The sequence below is a fragment of the Aspergillus costaricaensis genome (assembly GCF_003184835.1).
Source record: "Aspergillus costaricaensis CBS 115574 unplaced genomic scaffold BO79scaffold_12, whole genome shotgun sequence".
Classification (NCBI taxonomy): Eukaryota; Fungi; Ascomycota; class Eurotiomycetes; order Eurotiales; family Aspergillaceae; genus Aspergillus; species Aspergillus costaricensis.
The window spans coordinates 515,406-534,143 of record NW_020291812.1 but is presented as its reverse complement, the minus strand read 5'-3'; the positions used below and the strand labels follow the sequence as shown (position 1 = coordinate 534,143).

The window sequence follows — 18,738 nt, the reverse complement described above, 5'->3', positions numbered from 1 at the left end:
GAAGATGGATGGCCGGATCGAAGGAGGGAGGGATGGACGGGGGCGACGTCGTCATCAAAGCGAGTCTGCGATTATTTGAAATGATAGTGTGTACTATGGAGTGTCTACTCCGTCCCGAATCGATATTGTCGAGCGGGCTGATCGAAGCAATGATAGATTGATGGAGTTGATTTGCGACGCGTGCGACGCGCCGCGGACGCGCTAGTCCCGATTAATTAAGGGCCCTTAGTAGCCTAGTGGGTGTGCGGACCCTAGATCTATACAAATTGAATTAAATGAGAATCTAGATGATTGGAAGTGTCAATTATGGATTTGAATTAAATTAGGAATTAAAAGATAAAACAGCTGATTAGGTTTGTAATAAAACAAGCATCAATCTTTCCCAGTCGTATAACAAGAAGTCCATCAAAGCAGCTTTTACCCAACTCCGACGCCATCACCATAGCACAAAACCAGCAAACAATCAAAATCTATAGAAAGCGCATGCATATCCTCGTTATGGTTGATATCCTCCTTCCTTCTCATCCATGTTGTATGCCCAGCACCCAACTGCAGATATGCTATCATTTCAATGACAGGTATGTAGCGAGAGTCGTGTAGTTGGTGGACGGGGCACGGCTCTTTTCTTTGGCAGGCTTAGGCGAGGCAGACTTAGGTGGAGATGACTTGGTCTCCTCCTTCTTCTCTTTACTAGGTAGCCACTTCTTGCTCGTGGCTTTGAGGTCTTTCAAGGTTGATGCGGTGGAGGAGACGCTGTAGCTGGACGAAGCGTCGTCGAGGGCGGAGGTAGATTTGACTGATTCAGGCATGGCTTTGGATGTGCTTCTGAATTTCTTAGGAATGAAGAGGATGGTTCTGTCGGTGGTACTGTTCGACAGTCTGGGTGGATGTATAGTTCAGTTGGAGTAGTAGTGGTTGTATAAAGAGTCAAGTAGGACAGTAAATGATGAGTATGAGCAGTCACAAACGATCTAGAAGGTTCCTTGGTAGTTGAGATCTGAAGTATACGAAGCAAGGCTACCAGGCGGCTTCCACGGTCCTTATATACTGATGCATTCGTCCATTCCGTGATGATGGATTTAGTCCGAAGCCCACGGAGTAAAATTCACGACGACCCACCCTGACGTCTGAGGAAATGATCGAGGCTTAGCAATCGGACAACATCCTACATAGTCAGATGCTTAGTTTAGACTGCAACTTATCCTGGTGAATCATCAGCGCAAGTCATTGCTCGGTGTGGCCCACCCATGATGCGGTAGGCCGCATACCAAGGAGCGAAGGGCGTGTGGTTGGGTGTCAACACGAGGCGCTAACCCAGTGCGGTGGCCGCCATAGGGAACGCCGCTCTCTGACTCGAGAAGGAATGGAGGTCAAGATCTGCCTGATATTGTTGAGAGATGGGTGACGACGCCCTTTGACTTTGCATGAGAGTGGGATGTGGCCCGGAATACGGTCTAGGGCAATCGGTCGGGGTACTAAAACAGCATGGTCGGATTGGTCTCGATGTGGCTTTGGGGTAAATAAGCCTTAGTAGACGTTGTTAAGGCGCGCCGAGCCTGCGATGAGTCAATGCCTAAGGTTGTAAGTTACCGCGTGTGACCTAGACAGACAAAGCCACTGCCTTGAGCAGGCAGAATCTGACACATGCTCTATGATAGTCAAAATCATATTAGCTATGGCTAAAGTGAAGTCTAGAATGCTGCCTGAAGTCGAGGGCCGTAAGAGATGTTGCTATTCCGACTCCGATGCACGAGACTTCAACTCCGAAACTAGTTTTATTCCGAGCCAATGAGATCCCGAGCGCTAGCAAACACTGCAGAGAATTCTATCTACCTTTGGGGGTGACTCGATTAAATTAAATGGCCAATTGCTTAAGCCCCTTTTCGAGAATAAGTCGCTCAGTTTGTATAGAAAATTTATGATACTCCGCATGCAGACAAGCCGTGCCACGATGCTAGATCCCCATGATTCCTTGTGCTTACCGCCCTCGTCTATTGCCAATCTCTTCGAAGTCGCATCTTGGTCTGTTAAGATGACTTTGTGGATGAGAAGTTGGTTATTCTTCTACTTCCTTGTCACTTTTTTGTCTTCGTTTTCATATAGGCCTCCCTCAAGCGCTTACTATAGTACGATCGTCCACAGTCCCTTTGACCTTCCGACTGCTTTACTCCCCCCGAGCTGGAGGCCCTGAGGCAATAAGTGTGGGGAAAAAAACACGCTGATATCCTTTACTAAGCTGGATTCTCCTAGGAGTGCCTTCAGGAGAGCATACAGAAGCAGGGAGGTTCGCGTTAGAGAGTAGAGTTACTCCATCCTGATTGACTTTATATACTAGATCTGCTGCTGGACTGGCAGCATCATCAAGACGCGAACCTCCCTGCTTCTGTATGCTCTCCTGAAGGCACTCCTAGGAGAATCCAGCTTAGTAAAGGATATCAGCGTGTTTCTTTCCCATACTTACTGCCTCAGGGCCTCCAGCCGGACTGCACCAGCTGTCATATTTCAGCATACCTGGTTTTTTAGACAATATCCCATTGCTAAGTTGTATTGATTTGCATATAATTAAGCCTCGTTGGGACTCAATACCCTTTCTAGTCACTCGATCGGGACAATATATATTAGCAAATATATTCTGGTTCCCATTCCAAGATCATATAATAGACCACATGTTGAGGTAGACAGTATAAGTTCTTCTTCCATGTCTTAATAAAGATTTGTACTTCCTCGATATGACCTCTAAATGCGCAAAATTGGTTCTTGTAGCACTCGCGTGCCTATTGAGGCTAAGAATCTGTAACTAGAGCTGTTCCTCAACGACACCAACCGTCAAAGGCCCTATATCGGTGATCCCAATTTTTGAATTATTCGAAAGCCCGTTGTCTTGCTCTATTCGCTCGGATATGGCCTATGTAGCCATAGAAATACGAGGGGCAGGGGAATAACCGATAACTTCAACGCAATCTTACTTAGTCAGTACACATCCCATCGGATTTGAGATATTACCCTCTCCTAAATCCCAATATCCACGGAAGCTGTTTTGAAATCCAAAAACAGTTTCTTATTGTTAGGCTTCGCTGTCTGGTATTATTAATTTCATCGGTTTTTCCTGCTGTAAGAAGTATCTTAGAATCAGTAACCACTTGCTGTGCAAGGAAGGGTACTTAATGGTTGTTGTTATCTTGTCACTGACCGAGTGCGGACACTCTTTTCAATTCATGTATCATCTTGAAGTATGCCGGATAAATATTCGCTTGTTACTAGATGGTAAAGATGAGTGCTTAGATAACAGAAAGAGCGGTTTCCAGCTGCCTAATTTCTTTTATGCAGGGTAGAAAATCGAATAGGCTGTACCAGAAAAGTTGCTGACTGCGCGCAATAAAATTCATCTTGCAAGCCTGCTGGTCTGCTTCTTAAAATTCGCGATAGTTCAATGTGAACTCCTGCGTCGGTGCGTCTTTCATGTCAAATATCCTTCCAGAGTAACGGCCTCTCTATAGATGACCGTTCTGGGGTAGCTTTATGCTCTTCCGACGTCGAATCCCCTTTTTTGGTAAGATACCTCTACCTCGGCTTCCTCTTGTCCATAATATAATATAGTCCTCGAATAAAGTCATTTGTAACCATTTGACCTTTAATGGTCTGCTTTATCCTGCGATTATTGTGCTTTTCTTTAGCCGCGACAAACTTGCTATCCGTATGGCACTTTGCATCGTACATAGGTACAGATCGTTGTCGGATGGTATCTGGACTTCTCATTTATCGGGGCAATGCAAGTTGTCATACGCAGCCCGCCATTTTGAGACTAAACTGCTGCTGACATGATGCGGTAGCAACAACTCGCCTAATCATCGTAAGGTGGACCCTAATGTGGCCAGTAGACTGTCAAAAGCCATTCTTATATCATTTCAATACACCGTTATCCCAGTGGGCTGCATGCAAGAGGCCTTTCCGCAAGGACCACTGCGGTCTTTCGGGCGTATAAATGCCCATCCCCGTACTTTCGTGTCAATAATGTCCCCTGAGTATCCCCTAGTAGTAGGATATGCGCTCATATTGCGTTCAATCAAATGTCTCTTCTATACGTGGAACAGAATCAGTAATCTCTTCCCGCCTTTGGCTACAGACATGCGAGCGGGAAAGAGGTTGAAATAAAGGGCGGCTCAAAATGAGGCTCCGGCCAGGCTGTAACGGCTTGCTTTCCAGATTGGGAAAGACAGCCCTAAGAAACGTTCATTTGAAGGATACGGACGCCAGACCAGGCACCGGGCACTGGGGAGTGTTCTAGGACTCTGACATGTGTGGGATCGGAAGCTATATTTGAAGAGAGGCAAATTAGGAAGACGGTGGCGAAGGGCCGGAGAATGTAGCTACATAGCAGGCGAAGGGTCCGGTGAAGTGTCTATATACGTGGATATTCCCATCTGCAGTGCACAGAGCGCATAAACTGAGCAATAAGGATAAGAAGAAAGTCTCTGGGTGGTGTAGTCTTACTGAATGATCGAGGGCTGATTCACATAAAGATCTAAGTGCAGATGTAGATCTATACTAGGACCTGGCTCTCCAGAGTCAGTTCGACCAGGATATCGGTATATGAGTTCGGTCGGTCTTCACTTGGTTCATCCTGGGTATTTTCTGTCTGGGCGATAGTAATGAGGTCAAGTGTGGAATCATCAATGGCGCTCATAGGAACCACTAACTCCTTGAGGAACAAGACGCAAGCCTAGAAGAATCAAGAATAAAGCTCGTAACAGTCTATGAAGATAAAGGGATGATAGCTTATCAGAGTGCACATGTCACTTCAAATCTAGGAGGGTGAGTATACAAGGATAAGAAAGATGAAGCCATAGGAAGAGGCTACAAAGGCACAGGGTCGGGTGATATGTTTACCTGCGGTAGAACCTCAAGTATCGCAAGACATCATGATTCAATAATTCGCTGGGGCGTTTCATGATACGCTTCATGGAGAGTCATCTGTGAAGTGAGCGCTTAATTTGACAGAGCATAGTAACTTGAAGTCTTCGGAATACCGCATATTTAGGAGTAGTACTGTAGTAATAGTACCGGTTAGTAAAGATTGCTTAAGTAAAAGTGCTTAGTAATAGAATGCTTTGCAATGTCTTAACGTGAGATATTGATGACGATGAGGCTTCTCCAGACATCGACCGATACATTAGATAGTTGTGTGCATCGCTTGATTATGTAGAAGAAGGACAGAGGGGTGGTATGGTGTGGTGACTGGTGAGGCTCGGCTGGTAAAATCCGAATTCTGCCATCCCTCACCGCCATCATGAGCCTCACCTCAACCTCAACACCAAGTCTTGGCAAGCCCGCATCGGCAGATGGGTTGCAACGATGTCTTATTTCCAGCGCATTATCAAAGTAAATCGCGAAATAAACATATCTTACGATTCTGCAGGCACTGCTGCATCTGTCTATCAGGTTATTATTACTCGTAAAGCACAAGTTTGGTCATTAAGCGAATTTTGATTTCATACGACCGTAACCTCTATAAAAATCATCCAAACGAGCTATAACCTCGTGTTTAGAACTCCTCGTCGTCAGAAACCTCCTCCCCACGCTTCTTTCTAGCCATACGCTCCTTTCTCTTTTTGCGAAGCTCAGCAGAAGTGAGCTTCTTCTTCTTTTCAACAACGGTCTGTAAGCAAAGTTAGTATAAGACTCGAAAAGCTTCCAACGATCCGAGAAACGGGGATTTGAACTGACCTTGTTGCCCATGGCATCGACGACCTCCTCGGGACCATCCTTGGCCTCAAGACGGGGACCGGAACCTTGTCCCTGAACCCAGTTGTGACCGGAGGGAGTCATCTTACCGTCAACGACGGCCCAGACTTCCTCGGTGAGGTTCTCAGTGAACTCACGGGAGTGAGTGATGATGATGACACCACCCTCGAAGCTCTTCAGAGCCTTGGACAGAGCACCGAGAGAATCACGGTCCAGGTAGTTAGTAGGCTCGTCCAGAACGATGACATGAGGACGCTGCCAAGAGCAGGCGGCAAGGACGACCTTGACACGCTGACCACCGGACAGACCGCGCATGCGGGAGTGGGAGACCAGCTCAGCATCGAGACCGAACTGCTCGCAGTGGGCCTCAATCTCCTTACGGACCAGAGGACGGAACTGACCGCTGGCGAGAGCCTCCTTCTGATCGACCTCGGCAACCATCTTGGCGTGGGACTGCATGATCTCGTTACGGGGAATCCAGGCGTTGTCGGTGGTCATCATGGGAGTCCAGCGCTCGCTCTTCATGCCGATGTTCTCACCCAGCGAGAACGAACACTCGTATTCGTAGCTGTTCTTGAACTTACGACGAGCGTGGATACCAATGACACGACGGGGCTGGCCCTCGATCTTGTAGATCTTGTCCATGGCCTTCTCATCCTCGTCGGTGACGATCTTGTTGGCACGGTCCATGGTCTCACGGTCCTCACCGGTCTGGAAACGCCACTGGATGTACTCGGAGGGAGTGGAGTCGAGGTGGTTATCAATGTGAGCGAAAGCGTGCTGCTTGATGTAGGCGATACGGATGTTCTCGTGCTGGTAGACGTCACCGGAGGTGGGGATCAACTCACCGGTCAGGACGTTGACCAGGGTGGATTTACCAGCACCGTTGGGACCGATGACGGCAATACGAGAGCCCAGGGAGACCTGGAAGGAGATGTCGGTGAGCTGGGGCTTGGGGGTACCGGGGTACTGGAAGGACATGTTGTTGACACGGATGATGGCCTTGGCCTTGGTCTTGACACCCTCAAGGAAACCGGGCTCGGGGAACTTGAACTCGAGCTCGGAGGCACCCAGCTCGTAGTAGGAGCGAGCAGAGGGGACACGCTTGACGAACTCGCTCAGGTTACCACGGTAACGCTTGAGCTTGAAGCGCTCGTAGTGGACGACGTGCTGGATGACGTTGTCCAAGAACTTGCTGTCGTGGGAGACGATGATGGAAGTGCAGGGAGAGGTGCACAGGTAGTTCTCCAACCAGGCGACGTTCTTGACGTCCAAGTGGTTGGTAGGCTCATCGAGCAGCAGGATATCGGGGGACTCGAACACGGCACGGGCCAGAGCCAGCTTCATCTTCCATCCACCAGAGAGGGAGGTGATGGGACCCTCGAACTGCTCACGCAGGAAACCGAACTCCTCGAGCTTGGCCTCGACCTCCTCCTGGCTAGTCTGGACACCGACCTCGCGGAGCTTCTTGATGGTCCAGCCAATGACGGTCTGCTCAGTATCGGCGGCATCCAAGTCGTGCTCAACGTAGACGGTCTTGACCTCATCCTTCTTGGGGAAGCCCTCAAGCTGCTCGTTGTTGATGGCACGCATGAGAGTGGTCTTACCGGTACCGTTGGGGCCGAGCAGACCGTAACGCTGACCACGCTTGAGGCGGAGGCTGGTCTGGTTCAGCAGAATCTTGGCACCGTAAGCCAGGGAGAAAGTGCAGTTGCACAGATCCTCACCCTCCTCCTCGTCGGAGAGAACCTCATCCTCAGCAGCGGCACCGGGGGAGGCGCGCTTGCGGAGGGTCTCGACGATGGGCTTGGCCTCCTCGTCACCAACGATGGCAGCGATGTAGGGAAGGGCGTTCTGGGTCCAGCTGGTGACCTCGGCGTCCTTCTCGTCGACGAGCTGACCAGCGATGGCAGCAACGTAGGTGATGACGGACTCGGCCTTCTCAGCCTGGGCGGAGAACTTGGAAGAGAGGATCTCCTTGAGGATAGCGGAGACGGTGGAGATGTCACCAGCGGTGGAGATCTCGGGGATCTTGCCGTTCTTGACATCACCGACACGGCACAGGGTGTCCAGACCCTGCTTGGTCTTACCACGAGCCTCGGGGTCGGCCAGAGTCTCGTAGTTCTTCTCAAGACGGGGCATCAACTTGGGCAAGAAGGGAGCGACAATCTGGGGGTCCTCCACGAGCTTACACATGTTGTCAACGATGACAGCGGACTTACGCTTGATGGCAGTCTCACGCTCAACCAGACCACGGTCCAGCAGGGGGACCATGATGGCGAGGGTGGGTCCGGTGACATCGGAGACGAAAGTGGTAGCACCGAGCAAGTGAACGGTCTCGGGGACGTTCTCGGGCTTGGCGATACACTTGATGAGCTCGGGAATGAAACGCTCAATATCCTTGTTGACGATCAGACCGCAGACCTTCTCCATGGTAGCGTAGGCAGCCTTCTTGATGTCGGCCTTGGTGTCCCACATGGCCTCAGAGACAACGGGGATGAGCTCGGGGACACGGAAAGAGAGCTGAGCGGGGGCAGTCTCGACGAGAGCGTTGATGCACTCGAGAGCAGCCAGCTTCTCCTGCCACTTCTGGGCGTTGGCGAGGGACTCGAGGACGGGGGGAAGGACAGCCTTGACGGCGTTGCCGTTGACACCCTTCACGATGGCGAGGGCAGCACCCTGGGCGGCGTTCTTGACGGGAACCATCTTGTCACCGACGGCGGCAAGGACGGGGCCGAGGAGGGTGACGAGGTGAGGCTCAACACCAGGAGCGATGGTGGCGTGGGAGGCAATAGCACGGATACCCTCGCAGGCACGCTCACGGACAACAGCATCCTTCTTGTTGCTGAGCTGCTTCTGGAAGGTCTCGACAGCCCTGAAAATTTTTCATGTTAGCCATCCGCCACCGACCACATAGACGGCAGAGCGGGGTATTCTGCAGGTTATACATACTTGAGAGGGAGAGCCTGCTCGGGGATAGGGCCGCTGAACAGGTGGGCCAGGTTGTCGGCAGCAGCGTTCACCTCATCCTGGGAGGAAGAGATGTTGAGGTTCTTGATGAGGTCCTCAAGGACAGCGACAGACTGAGCAGTCTCCTTGCCGGAGACAGCAGGAACGGACGAAACATCAACAGCAGGCATTTTGATCGTGAAAGACGATGTCGTAACGTCGGAGAGAGAAAAAAGGAAGAAGAAAAAGGAGGAGAAAAGAAGCGAGAACGGGTGGAAAGCGTTCTATTAGGGTATCTCGATAAGAGGTGGCGGGCCCACGAAACCGCGTCTGGAAATTTTCACAGCACGCAGCAAACGCTCTAACACGGCCGCACAGGCAAAATCTATTTTTTTGTCCGAGAAACGACAAAAAACAAAACAAATTTTTAAGATAGAGGAGCAAACCTCTTAGAAGAGAGAGATGAAGGATGGGGAGAAAAAGGGAGGGAGGAGGGGGGGGAAGCGAAGGTGGGTGGAGGAAAGTGATATTTATCGCTTTGTGGCCTGCGTTTCGCCGCCCAACTTTTTTCAGTCCCGCCGCCAGTCCCAGAAAATCTCTTTTAATGAAAAAATTTTCGCTGTTCCTTAGAATTTGTCCCGCACTAACTTCGTTTCCGGTGTAGCGGCGATGGGCTGTCGAAGCAACCAACCGTGGCTCGTGAATGACTCTATCTGCAGCCGCTGATTGGCTGGACTTTCGTTTTCGCTGAGTCAGCCGCGTTGAACCCTCAGCCAAGGTTGCCCTGGTTGCTGCTCAACCATCAGGTTCGCTCCATCCTCACGGTCTGCCCGCTGCCATCATGGATCTTTGAAGGTTATTCCTGGCCATCGCCTTCCTGCCGTTCGTTCCGACTCTTTTCCGTGCGGGAATCAGCGGAGATGGAGCAGTGGGAGCGGATATCTTGGGAAATCATGATAGCCTTCCCCGATTGTGATTATTTTTACATACTTTCTGCTACTTTGTAACATATGGGATGGGCTGCCAGCCAATCCCCTTTCAGATCATCGAGCCATTTGCAAGCATCATCAAGTTGCCCCTTTCTTTGACAGGGCTGAGAGGGTCTTGAGCACAGCCGGTTTCTGTACCACCCTTTCTCCCCCTTATTGTTACTTCTGAGGATACTTGGAACGTCGCAGAATCCTCCCTACCGTTGTCCATCCCAAGTCTGGGGAAATTATTGTCAGGCTTTCATCGCTTATGGCGGAACGAACATCTTCACATGTGTATGCCAGCGTAGCAATGCTGTGAGGACAGTTCAGTACTTACTCTTCAGACTAGCCAGTCATCAATAGCCATTAGTTATTCATACCTTGAGCCGGTCTAGGCTGACGGGCGAGAACGGAGAACGATCTGGCTCCGGGCCATGGCTCTTGGTAACTCTAACTTAGTAGAGTTTTCGTTATTATGATTTTTGATTTTACCCCCTTCTGTTATCCCTTTTCTGAAGTCTTTCTGCCTCGAAGGGGGGCTGCGCCACTTCACCCCGGGAATGATCAGAGGTGGCGACCGGCATGAAAGCAGCAGCATCTGCAGGGCCAACCAAGCCATGATGACACGGAGGGGCGGAGACTAGCCGGCCGCAGTAGATTATTATCAGTCTATCTATCAGGATGTTGCACCCCGGATTAATGGCGTGTCAAGGACATTATCAAGGTATGTGCCAGCATGCAGCGCCATCATGATTTGAATGATGGTTTGTCGATGCATTTTGTGGTAAGATGCAGGCAGGCCTGGGAAAATCCTGCCCGAAGCATAACCATGTTGTTAAGAAAAGGAGCATTATACTTTTGCGCCCGGAGATTGTTCCCCACAGAGTCATGGATGCCTTATTATTGCCAAACACAAAGGGATAGGCGACTAAACACTCTCAGGCATAATTCCGGGGTTTAAGCGTCGCAAACACACGTCTGAAACAATGGCTCATTGCAGGAGTCGATGCATCACCGCCATTTGTCTGACTCAGGCTTTTCTCACCGCATTCAAATATAACTGGCTTTAATCACTTTTCTTTACGTTATGTTGCCGATTGGCGTGTTGAGACCAAGTAACTTTACAGCCCTTCTTCAAAGTGATATCCAGGCCTGCCGCCTCAGCCAACCCGAGAACCGTGCCTTATGATGTGCACCGTCAGTCTTCAGAATATTGGGGCCCCCCTCTTATCGCTCTTATCGGCTATCGAATTTTGAGTTCAATTTTCTCCGGATCTCCTTCCATTCCTTATCCCCCGCGAAAATATCCAAATTTGCAGTGGCAACCTGCAACCAACCACACTATTGCCACAACAATGGTGGAAGTAGAAACCTTCTTAGAACTCGTGAGCGCTATTCGCCCATGATGGTGGGTCGACACGTTGTTTTCCTACCGACACCTCGGAGTCTCTAAAGTGCACATCCAATACTCTTCTCCTCTCTTCGCGAGATGGCAAAGTACCCTTAAAAGTATCTATTTGGCAGATACAAATTGTCTCTCTACCTTCACTAACCATCATGGTTATCTCATGATGAGTCATTAGTAACCATTACTATCCCTTTTGGGTGTTGCCCCGGGTGCTAACCTTCAGCGCCCTTGGTACAGCAAATTACTACTTACTATATTCTGGACCTCAATCTAAACCTGCTATCAGACAATCGCGTCGCGTCTGTCTTACCACAATTCTGTCTCTTGAATATCCAACAGTTCCAATCCACGACATCATGGAGTAATATACAAAGTAATAGTTCGCTCTCGCTTCGGCTCATTCACATCTAACCATGGAAGAGTCAAGAGGCGGAGCACTATAAGTAAAGAGAGCCACACAGATATATCAATCTGTTGTCACAAGTTGTCCTTAATCTACATCAATTTCAGGCTCCTGATAAATTTAACCCGTGTTAGCTGCTTGCGACGTAGCGTGCGTGATTCCCGCCTCAGAACTGCGTCAGGAATGTTGACGATGCGCAAGAACTATACTTACACAAGTCCGGCCTTTGACCGACTCATGCCGTCCCATGCTGTCATGGCTTGAATTTATCTACGTGATACAATTAGGGCATGGCGAGGACACATGACGACATTGCTCGATATGTCGTGATCTGGTACTAATATACCATAAATCCCGAGTACAACTGACGAAACCCGTTTATTGTAGTTAGTCATCGCACTTGATGAAGACAATCGTACGGTCGCAGTATCACACGTTATTTCGCTGAGGATACATGTCTACTTAGATACGAGGAAATATCAAGAGATCGAGACATTTGCTGACTGAATGATATGGGTTGTTCGATCGATTCGTGTGGTGGTATCATGAGAACTGCTCAGGACAAGATTGGAATAAGTAGCCAAAATTAAAAGGCTTACATATGAACAGCATCATTGGTCTAGTGGTAGAATTCATCGTTGCCATCGATGAGGCCCGTGTTCGATTCACGGATGATGCACTCGAATTTTGTTTTTTTTCTTTCTATATTTGCTCCCGCCGACTGACCGCTGCGCCGATGTCATGATGGTGTAGCTTTTTCCTTCATTGTTACAATAGAGCGTATGAGACAATACTACATACTGACCTTTCTATCAGTACATGTCAAGGCGAACGGGAAAATGCATTCGATCTATCTGGTCTCAAGAGTTTGGGTTGGACAGTAGGTATCCTCCCGAATTCTTCATATCACTCATTCTATCTCGCACAAATCCAGAGGATACCTGCCTTGTTTGTGTATAGGCCGTAAAGGTCTGTGTCACCAAGCAACGTGAGTCTTAGTAAGACCGGCAAGTGCAATGGTAAATGGGACAAAGAGGCAACCACATGACTACCTAGCCTCTCCCTCCTAGCATCGTCAATTTTGTGTGCCTCAATAGATCATAATGTAATACTAGCTGCATCACTTCTAAGTCCTTTGGTCGACAGCATCGATATCCATACTACCCATTATGTCGGATTCATTCCGCCAGTATTATTACGACCAGTACGATGACCCACAGAACTGCTATGGCCAGCAAGCTGCTGGATATAGTCACGGAGATACTCCTGGCAATTATTCTTCAACGCAATATCAGCAAGGACAGCGTTCGCAGTACGCATACAATCAGGCTCTTGTATGTCTATCTAATATTACCAATCCCGTATGCGCATGCCTCATGGGTCGTAAATAATCCATGGAGATAGCAGCAAGCTAATTTGTTAGCCTACCAATAACCATTATGTGAATCCATCCCCAGGCAGCCATCCTGCACAAGATCAGCAAAGCTATGCACCTTCCTACGACGCAAGGCAACCAGATGGACATCGGCATGAGCAACCCACGTCCATGAGATGCGAGCAAAGCTCATCTTATCTACCACAGACTCAGCATCGGCAAGGCCAGAATGTGTCTTACTATCAGACGCAGTCAGAGCCTGTCCCTACTACAGACACATCCGAAGGTGAAAAGGGGTTTATCTCGCATGAAGCCGGCGTCATCGGCAGGGGCGCTCTAAGTCACAAGCTGGGAGATGGGATGCTGGGTGTTGCAGGAGGTGCATTGGCAGGCGCTGCAGGCATGAACATCGCAAGTAAACTGTAAGACTGCCTATGATGATGACTGGCATACGTACGCTGACATGTGTTTTCCTCAGACGCAAGAGGCATAAGAAGAAACACCATGGCAAGAGTTCCCGTCGTTCAAGCTTCAATTCCAGCTCAAGCTCCAGTTCCAGCTCAAGCTCCAGTTCTAGCTCAAGCTCGAGTTCAAGTTCCTCTAGTGATAGCCATTAGTTTGCGTGTGGCTCGCACCTTTATCCTTCTCTGTTCGGGTTTTATTGAATGCGCCTTGGGGTGTTCGTTATTAGTTTCCAACTCAATTCGCTACTCCCGTGTCGACTGTATGTCTCGTATCGATTACTGTATTAATGACCGACGCCTGTAGTGACAACCCCTCTTCTATTCACCTTGTGTGAAGCGTGACCAGACCCTTTTGGGACATCAGGGTATAGGGCCCACAATCTTCTATATATTTCTCCCTCGTCTTCTTCTTCTCTTTCCTTCTCTTCTCCTCTTCGTTATCTACAACCTCTCTCCCTCCCCATATCAATATACGTAGTAAGTTATCTCATGATGGACTCTGGTGATGAGCGAGAAGAGTGTTGATCTTCTGTTCTTCTCTCAAGACAATTACATACATTACTGACTATTCGCCAAAGACATTCCCGAGCCACCGCCGCTGCTCCCACACCTCGCGGGCCCACTCGGGCACAGCTCGAGCGGTCTAAGGTAAGTTCTCTATATTAGAAGATGTCTGATTAAGATTGATCTGATAACATACTGTTATGTCATTGATAAAAGTTGATACTAACTAAGTTTATAAATCATAGATGCCCTCGAAGATGCCGGAGTTGAGGTCCCGGAGGGGTAAACTCCCTCCGGGACCTCACCGAAGGCCAGAAGCTGCGGAAGAAAGAGCTGAGAGAAGAGATAGCACGACTGAAAGAACTTGAGCGAGAATATCATGAAGATTACATTAATGCACTTGAAGATGCCGGCATCGTTGTGCCGGAGGGGGTTCTGCCCCCGACAAGGGTGCTCACCGAAGCCCAGAGGCTGAGGAAGAGAGAGCTCCGGCGCGAGCTGGAGCGTCTCAAGGCACTGGAACAGGAGTACCGGGAGGATTACAATGTGAAGAAGGACGAGTGGTCTACCTCCCGGAAAGAGCTAGAGGATCAACTTTCAGCGCTGGACCAGGCATACTTAACCCCATTATCGATGCCCTCGAGGATGCTGGTGTAGTTATCCCAGAGGGGGTTTTAACCCCCCACAAGAGATCTCACCGAAGGGCAAAAGTTGCGGAAAAAAGAAGTGAGAGAAGAAATTACGCGACTGAAAGGACTAGAGCAAGAACATAATGAAGCTCTTCGAGTCAAAACTGAACAATGGGACTGCCTTTGCCCCCCCATATCAAGATACGTAGTAAGTTATCTCATGATGGACTCTGACTCTGGTGATGAGCGAGAAGAGTGTTGATCTTTTGTTCTTCTCTCTAGACAACTACGGAAAGGTGAGAATGAGTCTAAGCAGCTCAGGTGATGCAATATATCTGATGATACTCTGTGCGTCTAGCTCCCCCGCGTCGTAGTGTCCGTCGTCCTGATGCCACTGCTGCTACTGCAGCTGCTACATCTCGTCGAGGTGCTCGTCGTCCTCTCCCCACCGCCGCCACCGCCGCTGCTCCCCCTCATCGCGGGCCCACTCAGGTTCAATTAGAACGCTCAAAAGTAAGTTTTCTATATTTGAAGATTTGGTGTATCTATGTGGCACTGTACTGGGTTCTATGATATCATACTGTTCTGTCATTAATAAATATTGAAACTAACTAAGTTTATAGATTATAGATGCTCTGGAAGATGCCGGGATTGAGGTCCCGGAGGGGGTTCTACCCCCCACCCGGGAGCTTACTGAAAGCCAAAAGTTAAGAAAGAAGGAGTTGAGAGAAGAGATAGCACGACTCAAGGAAAGAGAACGTGAACACAATGAAGCTCTCCGTGTGAAGACCGAGCAATGGGACACTGCCCGCAAAGGGCTAGTGGATGCTGTAGAACGCCATGACTCTGAACGCGCCGAGTCGTTTGCGCCCGACTACCAGTTGTCCAAAGAGTTGGACGAGCAGATCAAGTCCGCTGTCGCGGAAATCAAAGGTCTCGAGCACAACATCTTCTTCACCCGTTTTACTGCATGTATTTAGATCATCTTCGTTATCAGACACTTACAAACAACAAGACGCTTCTGCACGTTTCCAGGCAGCTGTCAGCTGATCCTTCGCCTCTTCTTCCTGCGTGGTCTCCGACGATCACCTCTTCCAACCAACCAACCAACCACCCAGCCCCTTGAGATCTAGATAGATCAAATCCATCTATCTTTGACCCTTTGTCTTGACTATTGATTTGTCTGCAAGTTCTTGAAGAGGATGTAGGCGCCTTCGATGTAGCTAGAGAAATGTTCCCTCATATTCTTATCGAGCAATGTGCCGTCATCGTTCGATGGCAATTGTAAATCAAATGTCATTGTTATACGGGCAACAGTTGTCCTCATGTTCATGAGTGCTAGCGGTTTGCCGATGCATGCGTAGGGGCCTTGAAATAGTCAAATTCGCAATTACAGGCGTGGTTAGAATAAGCAGACACGTTACTGCCACACCGGCCAGATTTCCTCCACACCGGCCTTCGCTCATGCCACACCCTCTGCCTATCTTATAAAATAAGATCCCATCCATTTAAGGCAAGGCTTGGGCTCTAGAACAGGCGGAATCCTATCACCTGCTACTCTTAGGACTTTTGTTCCTGAGGCATGGATTCAGCATCTTAGGTATTGAAATTTACCCATGTTGGAAAAGCAGTAAAACAAATCAGAGAGGCCACATTTTAAATGAATGGGACCTTACCTTACAAGATAGGCGGAGGGTGTGGCATGAGCGAAGGCTGGTGTGGAGGAAGCCTGGCCGGTGTGGCGGTAGCGCCTCCCTCAGAATATTGGCAAATCCAGCAACTGAAAGATATAACCCACCGAGTAAAAAAGGAGCATAGGCAGATCCATATTTCATCGCCTCAGGGTATCTGTACCACCTCTCAGGGAGGAGCCGATTTGCATTCTCGTAGAAGGCATTGGCTAGAAAGGTGAGCATTTGCTTTTGTCAGACTGAGGGATTATATAGTCCACTTACATCTTCCAATAACCCATTGCGGGCAAGAAACTGTCATGTTTCCTGGTATGTAGGTGTCACCGATCATGATGCCCTCCGGTGGTGTCTTTCTAGGAATAATGCTTCCAATTGGAGGATGTAGACGGAGCACCTCGTTGATAAACCCATTGAGATGTCTCAAGCCCGCGATTTTCTCGTGCATATACTCCCCGCTAGGCTCGACAGCACATAGACTTAGCTCCTCGCGGATCATCTTCACGTGTACTGGGTGTTTAGCCAGCTCGTAGATAATGGTGATTAGAGCTGCTGCGGTAGTGTCACTATCGTTCACTTGTGAGTCTGCCTTGCTAGAAAGAATAGCTTCGAAGAGGTGCATACCTCCCTGCTGCAATTATCAATTCAACATCCCCAAGCAACTGATAGAATTCTTTAGTTGTAGGTACTCGTCCTTGCAACTCCACGAGCAGCGACGAGCTGATATCGGGTATATCGGGCGTTTCCTAAAAGCATAAGCGATTTAACCGAGCATAAAACAGCGGAAAAAGCCTCAAAGACAATACCCTCATTCTCGTCTTCAAGCGCTGATGGCTAAACTCCTCATATCGCAAAGCATCCTTGTTCATCCCCGGTATGGAGCCCAGCAGCCGAAGGGCCCAGATAGGCACGGAGTATTCCAACGGTTTGAGCATATCATTCAATATCTGTATTGCCCAGTGGTTGGCACTAGCATCTAACATGCCGAAAGTTTTACCGAAAGCTAAGTCGCCCATCACATCGTAGCTGTACCATGTGAGATAATTGCTGATGTTAATAGCTTGACCATCGCCGGCTGATGTTAAGAGCTTGATCAGCTTTTCTCGGTAGACTTGAATGCGTTTTTCGTATGCTCGAAGTGATTTATCGCTGAAGCCTAGACTCCATACTCTCCGTCGTTGGTCATGAGCTTCCCTGTTTCGATGTGCATGTAGCGATTGCACTGGTGCACCGAGGTCATAGAAGGGCGCTTTAGTACAGGAGGACTTAAATCCATAGATGATATTTACGGCATCGGGGTGGATTATGGAGAGATCAGATGGGCCTATGCGCACAAATGGTCCGTACTTCTTATGCAACTCTTCGAGGACCTGGTAGAGGGGTTGGTGAAGAAGCTTTGCTGGTAGCCAGAACCCAGATAGACGTGCACCTAGGGGGCCGGGAAACTGTCCTAACGGATGAAGAAACGTCCTGTAAATGATGAGGCTGCAGTATAGGCCCAGCAGATGTGTAGATATTAGGCTCAGAGATGCGGTGCTTGCTCGAGTAAATGAGATTTTTTGTGCATATTGAATCGTTGCAGCAACTAGTATCGACAAGCCACCATATGTGTAGAGATACCGAATCGGATAGAGATGGTGTTCGCCAGAGCGAAAGTAGAGGCTGTGAGCTAGCACGCCTAGAGTGAATGCTCCAGCTTGTAGTTGTAGTCCATTTTCCATAATCATGACCACAGGCTTGAAGCCAAACTTGTGACGAGAAGGGCGTTAGTGATATCAGGAATTGCTAGAGAGCGACGTTTAATCTAACAAGGACTTACAACAGTGAAGTTGTATCGATGCTGCCTAGTGTTCATGATGAGTTCAGTCGGTGGTACAATCAATGCCAATCTTATGTCGGCTTACCCAAATTCTTGAATGGTCTTTTCAAGTGTGCGGCAATATTGTCCATCTGCTCTCACAGTCGCATGAAGCGGAGAAACCCGAGCAGGACATGTATGGGCCCTGAATCTGGGACCCCTTTTTCGCAGTTGTTCTATCGTTTCCTGCAATCCTGGCGTGATTTAAGCAGGCTAGTACCCATCCTTGACATCGCCTGAACTGGTACTATGCTTGTGACATGTAGCCGGTTGAGCTTTCCAATCGCCAGTTATTTAAGGTCATACGATGTACCTGGTAGATGCCACATCTGTCCATCTTTGTGCATTGTTGTGGACCCATTTTCACGCCAGCCCCCTCTCTCCTTAATTCAAGGGAACTAAATTAGTCCCTGAAATTTTCTTCTCCAAAATAAACAGTAAAGGGATCCATTCTGCACCTACCGAAGAGTATCTCTATGGCCCAAAATCAGGTCTTTTCAAGCACCCCCGTATTTTCTTGAAACGTCATTAACTCTAAACCAGAGTCTCTCAGCGCCAATGCGCTCCATAAACTTCAGGCGGCAACACCGGAGTTCGGAAATTTACTACCTGCAGCGGAGTGTTAAGGTTTTCGAAGAGCGTTGCATATCTGAATGGTTACACAAGTATCGGCTTTGTGCCCGCCTTGTTGTGGCTTTCTGTTTAGAATGCATATATGCCCGCAGGACAGACAAGTGCGACATTCCT

General features: G+C 48.9%; 6 protein-coding genes and 1 non-coding gene across 7 annotated transcripts; 3 read left to right on the top strand and 4 right to left on the bottom strand.

Annotated features, from left to right (window-relative positions):
* Positions 1 to 299: 299 nt before the first annotated feature.
* Positions 300 to 997, bottom strand: BO79DRAFT_208605 (uncharacterized protein). The gene has a single exon (XM_025682428.1). It carries the CDS (start codon positions 807 to 809, stop codon positions 564 to 566), a length of 246 nt encoding a protein of 81 aa, XP_025540742.1. The 5' UTR covers positions 810 to 997; the 3' UTR covers positions 300 to 563.
* A 4,545-nt stretch (positions 998 to 5,542) lies between these two features.
* On the bottom strand, positions 5,543 to 9,212 carry BO79DRAFT_193150 (putative translation elongation factor eEF-3; the record flags this gene model as incomplete). Its single annotated transcript, XM_025680954.1, has 3 exons — positions 8,695 to 9,212; positions 5,725 to 8,617; positions 5,543 to 5,656 (listed from the first exon to the last, which is right to left on the bottom strand). Exons 1-3 carry the CDS (start codon positions 8,880 to 8,882, stop codon positions 5,543 to 5,545), a joined length of 3,195 nt encoding a protein of 1,064 aa, XP_025540741.1. The 5' UTR covers positions 8,883 to 9,212.
* Positions 9,213 to 9,729: 517 nt separating this feature from the next.
* BO79DRAFT_216739 (uncharacterized protein) lies at positions 9,730 to 10,281 on the bottom strand (the record flags this gene model as incomplete). Its single annotated transcript, XM_025683334.1, has 4 exons — positions 9,730 to 9,898; positions 10,000 to 10,007; positions 10,043 to 10,110; positions 10,155 to 10,281. The coding sequence occupies 4 exons, from the start codon at positions 10,279 to 10,281 to the stop codon at positions 9,730 to 9,732; spliced, it is 372 nt and encodes a 123-aa protein (XP_025540740.1).
* Positions 10,282 to 12,081: 1,800 nt separating this feature from the next.
* BO79DRAFT_t110 lies at positions 12,082 to 12,152 on the top strand. Its single transcript has one exon. It is a non-coding gene; the product is annotated as a tRNA-Gly (tRNA).
* Positions 12,153 to 12,642: 490 nt separating this feature from the next.
* BO79DRAFT_171403 (uncharacterized protein) lies at positions 12,643 to 14,473 on the top strand (the record flags this gene model as incomplete). Its single annotated transcript, XM_025679576.1, has 4 exons — positions 12,643 to 12,807; positions 12,897 to 13,270; positions 13,891 to 13,960; positions 14,132 to 14,473. 4 exons carry the CDS (start codon positions 12,643 to 12,645, stop codon positions 14,471 to 14,473), a joined length of 951 nt encoding a protein of 316 aa, XP_025540739.1.
* Positions 14,474 to 14,616: 143 nt separating this feature from the next.
* Positions 14,617 to 15,425, top strand: BO79DRAFT_244785 (uncharacterized protein; the record flags this gene model as incomplete). Its single annotated transcript, XM_025685415.1, has 3 exons — positions 14,617 to 14,653; positions 14,804 to 14,958; positions 15,069 to 15,425. The coding sequence occupies 3 exons, from the start codon at positions 14,617 to 14,619 to the stop codon at positions 15,423 to 15,425; spliced, it is 549 nt and encodes a 182-aa protein (XP_025540738.1).
* A 191-nt stretch (positions 15,426 to 15,616) lies between these two features.
* Positions 15,617 to 17,988, bottom strand: ftmC (cytochrome P450 monooxygenase ftmC; the record flags this gene model as incomplete). Its single annotated transcript, XM_025686696.1, has 6 exons — positions 15,617 to 15,813; positions 16,127 to 16,345; positions 16,401 to 16,699; positions 16,758 to 16,879; positions 16,940 to 17,881; positions 17,953 to 17,988. 6 exons carry the CDS (start codon positions 17,986 to 17,988, stop codon positions 15,617 to 15,619), a joined length of 1,815 nt encoding a protein of 604 aa, XP_025540737.1.
* Positions 17,989 to 18,738: the final 750 nt, after the last annotated feature.